The sequence below is a fragment of the Penaeus monodon genome, chromosome 12 (genome assembly GCF_015228065.2).
Source record: "Penaeus monodon isolate SGIC_2016 chromosome 12, NSTDA_Pmon_1, whole genome shotgun sequence".
NCBI lineage: Eukaryota > Metazoa > Arthropoda > Malacostraca > Decapoda > Penaeidae > Penaeus > Penaeus monodon.
Window position 1 is genome coordinate 39,880,320 of NC_051397.1, and position 7,500 is coordinate 39,887,819.

The 7,500-nt window shown below is 42.8% G+C and overlaps 1 protein-coding gene across 2 annotated transcripts in view; it reads right to left on the bottom strand.

Moving 5' to 3' along the window:
• The window catches only part of LOC119579444 (DBH-like monooxygenase protein 1), a 14,192-nt gene that overhangs the window by 3,160 nt on the left and 3,532 nt on the right, over positions 1-7,500 (bottom strand). For both annotated transcript variants that reach the window (XM_037927248.1, XM_037927249.1), the window contains 6 exons: positions 7,222-7,449; positions 6,326-6,454; positions 4,149-4,295; positions 1,025-1,288; positions 544-759; positions 248-402 (listed from right to left, as the gene is read on the bottom strand). In XM_037927248.1, coding sequence (XP_037783176.1) covers positions 248-402; positions 544-759; positions 1,025-1,288; positions 4,149-4,295; positions 6,326-6,454; positions 7,222-7,449 — 1,139 coding nt within the window. The remainder of the gene's footprint in view (positions 1-247; positions 403-543; positions 760-1,024; positions 1,289-4,148; positions 4,296-6,325; positions 6,455-7,221; positions 7,450-7,500) is intronic.

Below are 7,500 nucleotides of genomic sequence, written 5' to 3' on the forward strand. Positions count from 1 at the left end.
TTCTCATTCCTTTCTTCCCTTTCTCTTGCTTTTCACTCCCTCCTTTTCTTCCCGTCCCCCTTTCTTCCCTCTCTTCCTTCTTTCCTCTATTCTCCACCTTCTCTCTTCTTTCCCTCACTTCTTATCATCCTTGCCCTCCCTCTAACAGTGTTTATATGGAATGCTATATGTAATCAAAATGACTTTGAATAATATATTTCCAATGGTTACAAAATATCACTGTCTGTATCTGATAGGCGAGACTCACCGCAGTTGATCCGTGTAGTAGACATCGATACCCCACTCCACACTAATGCTGTCTGCCATGGGGGAGTTGTCATAGTGTGCCTCCACCAGGAAGAAGGCATATTCACCCACTTCGGGAACCATGGGCAGTCCAACATGGGCTGGCTCCCTCTCTCCCTATGGAAAGGAGTCATAAGGTCATGCATTATCCTTTGGAATATCATGTAGTGTCTTAGTGTATCAGATTATCATCACTGCTTGAAGTTGGTGTCTGTGACTGATACTATGGTAGCCTAAAAGAATTTCTGTAGCACTCACCTCTCCCCCGGTGGCCCATACAATAACAGGATTATTGCAACTGTTGTAGTCTAGGGGCATGCTTGAGCTGTAACACTCGTGACCTTGTTGTGAGGCGTAGTGCATGAGACGTTCACGTCCTTGTCTGTAAGCGGCGGAGTTGGGGTCTCCTGTGCACTCCCAGATGGTCAGGTGATGAAGGTGCTTGCGGGAGTTCTGTCCGTGCTTCATGTCGAACTGTGGACATTGGGACGCAGAATTAAGCATTATTTTTTCGTGATTACTCGTTCGTTACATGTTTTCGGTGCGACGGAAGACTATTCCAGAGAACGAGAAACAAGACCTGGTACTTATTCTAATTTATGATCATCCCATCGCTGTACGATCTATATTTCATCCTCTAATACCCTCTAAAGCAAGAAAAAATACCACCATACATCCCATTCAAATAACACTCTCTTTCTCACCCCCCAAAAGAAAGAAAACCCAGCCCCAAACTTACCCCAACATAGTGCACTTGGGACTCCAGGTGCGGGAATCGGACAATGTTGCACCAGTGGACATCTCGCTGGTCCTTGGCGAGGCTGAGACTCTGACTAAGACTCCAAGTTCGGGCGTCCTCGAGACTGGGCGGGAAGGGGGCGGGCGGCTGCAAGAGAAGCAGGTAGCGCGAGCCCCTGGTTGCCTCGGCGCTCAGGTACTCGAAGGAAGTGGCGTTGGCGGGGTCCGATGTACCGTAGGCGTAGATGAGGCGTTTGGTCGTGTTCTAATGCGGGAGTGGGTTGGGGGGGGGGTAGGGTTAAAGGGTTAGTTGTGAGACTTATTCATTTACTTACTTATCTCGTTCTATTTATCTCATGTTGTGAAGTAGTAGGTTCAACGTGTAGAGACGGTTATATTTCTCTTGAGACTAACATTGTTTTGTCATCTAACGTAATACAAAATCATTACCAGTTTTCCTGGTTAATCAACAAAGGAAACGCATAATCACTTACCAAATAAAATGAAAAATCAGTGATACATATATCTTTACTAATGATTATAGTGCATAACTATTATATTACACAAAGCTTAGTTGACATTTAAACGTGTGACCGACTTTTTTGCTGGTGAAAATTCGTGTACGAGGTGAGTGCGTGCGTGCGTGTGTATGTGTGTGTTGTTGCGTAAACGAGAAAATGTCTGCAAGCGCTGTTAGTAATCGGTATCGGTTGGTTAATTCAGCAATCCCCTGCTTTTAGTCCGATTCACGATTAGACCGACAGCATGGGAAGCTAATTATTGACAGTAATTATATCCTGGAGTGTAAACATTTCGAAACTATTTTGATATATGACGAAATATGGAATATAAATAGCACGAAATGACAACAGTTACGTTAGAATGAGGTATGTTCGTCTCATCGACACAAGAGAATATATTTGAAAGCAATTGACCGAAAATTCTGCATGGTGTCAGAAACGTTAACTAAGATACACAATGCCAATAATATCAGTATAACGAAAATAATCATGTTTCAAACAAAATCCGGTAGATATCTAATAAGATATCCATAGTGAAACATTCATCTCATATCCTATATCTGAAAAGTAATGCGGTTGATGCATATATTGGATCGGTTAAAAAGAAAAAAACAACAACTCTGATACAGCTGTTTAACGACACGTGCATACATACAGACGCATACATACACAGCCCAGCTGCACCCACGCCCAAAATCATGGAGATCTGAAGGAATACCCATTGGGAAAAAAAAAGAAAAAAAGAAAAAAGATGGTGTTTAAACCCCTCTTCCCCAACGTATAATTTCTCGGCTGAATTAGATAGTCTCTGGTGGTAAAAGCTTAAAAAACAATACCAAAGGAACGTCAGAGCCATAAAAATATAATCAGAGCCAGCGATTCCACAGCGCCCCCTGAGGCCATCTCACATTACCCGCTCGGTGTGGCGGAGGCCGGGTGTAGCCAGCCGGTTGTCGCACCACGTGAACCCCCAGGCGATCTGCACGGCTGGGCCCCTTCCCCTCTCTTCTCCCCTCCCCCCTTCCTGTTCCCCTCGTGCTTCCCCTGGCTCGTCCCCTCTCCCTCCCCCCTTCCCTTTGCCCGCGTGCTCCCCCTGGTTCGGTCCCCTTCTCTCCCCTTCCCTTGGCCCGACCCCTTCCCCTCCTCTCTACTCCTTCCCCTTCCCCTCCCCCTTTATCGCTGCCCTGCTCCTTCATCTGATTCGTCCCCTCCCCCTCTCCTCTTCAAGTTCCCCTCTCCCTCACCCTTCCTGCCTCTCTCGCTCTTCACCTTCCCCTCCCCTTCACCAGTTACCTCTCCCTCACCCTTTACCTCTCCCTGCCCCCTCTTCCTCACCCTTTACCTCTCCCTCCGCCTCCGTCTCCCCTCGCCCGCTTCGACTATCTCTCCCTTTGTATATTCTGCCTTTTCTCTCCCTTCTATTTAATTTTTTTCTCTACTTCTCACTGACAATAATCACTCATCCATTATTTCCATTCTCTCTCCCTCCTCCCCACCGTCTCTCGCTCTTTATATATATAACGGCTCTCTAACTATTCACTCCTCTCTTTCTCTCCCCCCTCCCCCTCCCTCTTTCTCCCCTCTCCCTCACTCTCTCCTCCTCTCTCTCTCTGCTTCTCCCTCTCTCTCTCCTTCGCTTCCCACTTCCCTCTCTCTCAATCTACTCTTTCATTACCGACCTTTATCAGTCTACGTTTATCATTCTTTATATTTTTTCTCTCTCTTCCTATATCATTGCAGTTCCAATTCCAAGGTATAATTCCCGTTTTGTGCTGGCGCTGGACCATCAGTTTTTCTACGCTCACAATCATTGTTTCCTTATACGCTTTATATCACGTATGATTATCATTGTTATTGTTGTTGTCAATATCATTATTTGCCTTACCACTGCTATTACTACCATTATTGTCATTATCAAAATGTTGTCCTTGTCATCATTATTACCGCTGTTATTATTATTATGACTCCTATTATTATTATTACTATTAGTATTTTCAAATTATTACATTATTATTATTATTATTATTTTTATTGCTGTTGTTATCATTATTATTATTATCATTATTATCATCTTCATTTTTATCATTATCATTATCATTGTATTACTATTCCTACTATTACTACTATCATCATTATTATCATTATCATTTCTAGCATTATCATTATTACTACCATCAAGTGTCTCTGCCCCGTCCTCGTTCTCAACTCATAAATTTCCTCGACCTACATTCTTCAGATTTTATCCTTAATTTATTTAGAACTGATCCAGCACCTTTACCTGTCACGCGACTTCATTCCATTTTCATATGTGTGTATGTGTTGTGTGTGTGTGTGTGTGTGTGTGTGTGTGTGTGTGTGTGTGTGTGTGTGTGTGTGTACACGTCTGTTTATGTATGTGTCTGTGTTCTCCTTTGTACTCCTCTCCTTTACGCCCAAAGACACGACAAACTTTCCCCCTTCGTTCTCTTCTGATCCAAGTCTTGCCATAACTCTACTAAAGGGAATATAAAACCAGATGTAACAAGCTCCTCGCCAAGCGTCGTCGCATTCTTATTCCTCATCCACAATCAGAAGAAACGAGTTCGAAACTAGTTCATCTCTTACCAGCAACGGCAGGTCCTGGTCGTCGCAGGTGCTGAGGTCTCGAGTGACGACCAGGAGCGTGTGGGTGTCGTTCTCGCTCGCCCTGGCCAGTCGCCAGTCCTGTTGGTCGTCCATCTGCGGCGTCTTGTCCCCGGGGCCGTGGCGATCCTGAGGGAGAGAGGGAGGAGGAAGAGACATGACTCCTGCTGGCAAACAACGGGAATCTTGTCGGAACGTCTCGGCGGTGTGAATAAACTCGCGAGGACAAAGTTAAATGGAACTTTGATTAAATCCGAAGTGGCTCCTATGCCCGGGGGGCGCGCCGGGTTTAATTCCAATAGCAAGTAACTCCTGAAGCGGCCGCATCCTTACAAGATACCTCCGCTGATTCCTCTCCCTGTTCAGTTTGCAATCCCGCCTTTGGAGAATGGGGGATCCTCGGCAACAGACAAGGGAAGTAATAGAAGGAAGAAAAAATATTCAAATTGTTGCTACTTCAGCAGAATCTATGGACATTAGGCTTGAAAGAATTCCTCAACATAAAGTACCGGAGCTGAAATATAGAAAGCTGTGAGGAGGAAACCCAAACGGATATACGATACTGGATACGAAGAATTAAAATATATATATATATATATATATATATATATATATATATATATATATATATATATATATATATATAACTTAAACGGACAGACGATACTGGAAATTAAAAGCTGCGGGTCCTTAGCCAAGCTACCCCCCTCCCCTCCTTTTTTTCCTTCTTCCAAAATACAAACGAATCGAAGCCAATGAAGCGCCTTTCGAAAATTAATTCTGAAAATGCGCGGTGAAGACTGACGTTTCATATGCAAATCAAAGACTCTGGTTGCCACGGGGAGGGCGGGGTGGGGGTGGGGGGAGTCGTAATGGTCGTAAATAGGTTCGCTATATGTCAAGATCGGCCATTGATTTTCTTCAGTAATGACGAGTGAGTGAAGAAGTGGGTCTGAGCAGAGAGGCACAGTGGATGGAGACCGATTACATTAAGCATACTACACTCTCTGCGCTGCAAGCCAGAATGCTTCTTTATATAAGCCAGTGCTTTGCTGAGGGCAGAAGTTAATTCATTCACTTTAAACTGAAATATAAAATATGCTAAGCGTGAAGCACTAGGACCCTTTGAAACTGCCATTGCGCGCGCACGTGTGTGAGAGTGTATGTGTATGAGTGCATGAGTATGAGTGTGAGTGTGAGTGTGAGTGTGAGTGTGAGTGAGTGTGAGTTTCACTTTGAGTGTGAGTGTGAGTTTCACTTTGAGTGTGAGTGTGAGTGTGTGCTTATGCGTGTGTACGTGTGTATGCGTGTACCTGCTCGTTTATACACTTCCGTGTATCGATAGCAATGCGTATCATAAAAGCTGAATGAATATATCCAAACACGTTGATATCCGAACACACTAGAATCCCATTTCCTCCGCAGCATTCGGCAACTCACCCCCGAAATCGACACACAAAAAAAGGGCGCGAAACTAACGACTAAATATAACAAACCTTGCCCGACCTTTCCTTAATCTCCCGTCCTGCTTATTCATGCGACATCCTCTTAATATCCTGAACAACCCTTCCATTAATTCAGTCAAGGCAGCTAATGAAGCGGCAGTCCAATTTTAGCTCCCTGATCACATGATGTCTACCTGACAAGTGCAATGCCCATCCTTCGCGGAGTTACCTTAAGGTTGTGACGTCACTTAACTATCACTTAATCGTGTATGATGAAATGAAACACAAACTGATGATTGAAGGAAACGTGGCTCATTCATTTGTCTATTTCCGTGGCTGTGTTTCATTCTAAATTCGCTCTGCGTGATGCTGTGTTTGTGCTCGTAATCGTATATAGATGGATAGATAAAGATAGAAAGATAGATAGAGGTAGACAGATAGATAGATAGATAGACAGATACAGATAAGTAGGAGATAGATAGACAAATAATGAAAGATAGATAGGTTTAGAGAAATAGATAGATAGGTTAAGAGAAATAGATAGACAGAGATAAATAAAAATAGAGCATAAAAGAAGAGATAAACAGACAGATAGATAAATAGGCAGACAGATAGATAGATGAACTTATAAGAACAAACCACCTAAGACCAAATGAAATGAACGACATATAAAAAAAAAAGTTTTGTCATTAAAAGTGCCATCATGACACTTACCTGGACGTGCCCGACGCCCTCTTGGTCGACCCAGCCCGTCAGGAGGTCCACGTCCGCCACGGCCTCGCTAGGTGAGAACCCGAAGGCCAGCCAGCCGAGGGTTTCCGCCGCGATCTCCAGGGTGATCTCCTGAAGGGTAGATTTTAAGGGGTTAGCTTTCAGATAAATAAATGAATGAATAGATAAATAAATAAATAATAGAATAAATAAAATAAATTTTTGATAGAAAAAAGATAAAAACTCTGGTCATTGTAAATTGTAAATTGTACTAAGTTAGCTTTCAAAAAATAAAATAAAAAGATAAAATATATAATAAGAATATAAAAGAATTTTTAAAATCTCTTCATTGTAAAAGAGAAATAATACTGTACTCAGTCATGTTTTTAAAAATCCAACTGACGAGATTTTGGAATAACGATTTAAGAAAAAAGAATCTGGTCTTATTAAAAGAGAAATGATATTGCACTTGGATCTCTTTTCATTTAGTCCACGTGATTTAGGATAATGGTTATGTTACGGTAAGAAAATAAATAAATCTTTGGTAAGGATATACAAAGGCGATTTAAAAAGAAAGGATAGATATAGACATACGCAATTGCAACATCCACATACGAAGATTTTTTAACAGATAGGAAGATAACACGTACACAAGCACATACGAGGATAAAAAAAGAGAGAGAGAGAAAATCTAACACAAGAAAAAATATAAATGAGATAAGACTTGCAGAAGCACAGACGTCTACATACGATGATTAGAAAAAAAATACAAAGACATGAAAGAACATAACGCCCTCGTTGTGATTACAAGACCCGGAATCCACATGTACTTCTGGGTGAATTTCCTAGTTATATATAAAAAAAAAAAAAATAAAAATCCCAACATCCAACTGACTGACCTTGCCCTCGGAATCCACTGCCCACGACAGATGAAACTTCCCTTCAGGATCGAGGGCGGCCGTGTGAGGGTGGCTAAGATAGACGTCCTCCTCCTTCATCCCGACCATCTTGGAGTCCTCGTGTTCCTGGCGCTTCTCCAGGTACGTCTTGTTCCCCGTCGCGGAGAGGTCTTCAGCGACGGAGATTCTCCAAGTCGCGAGGAGGAGCAGTACCTTTGCGCTCCGCATCTGAGGGAAAAAGGGGATGATTTTCATTAATGTTGGTTCTTAAAAGATCGA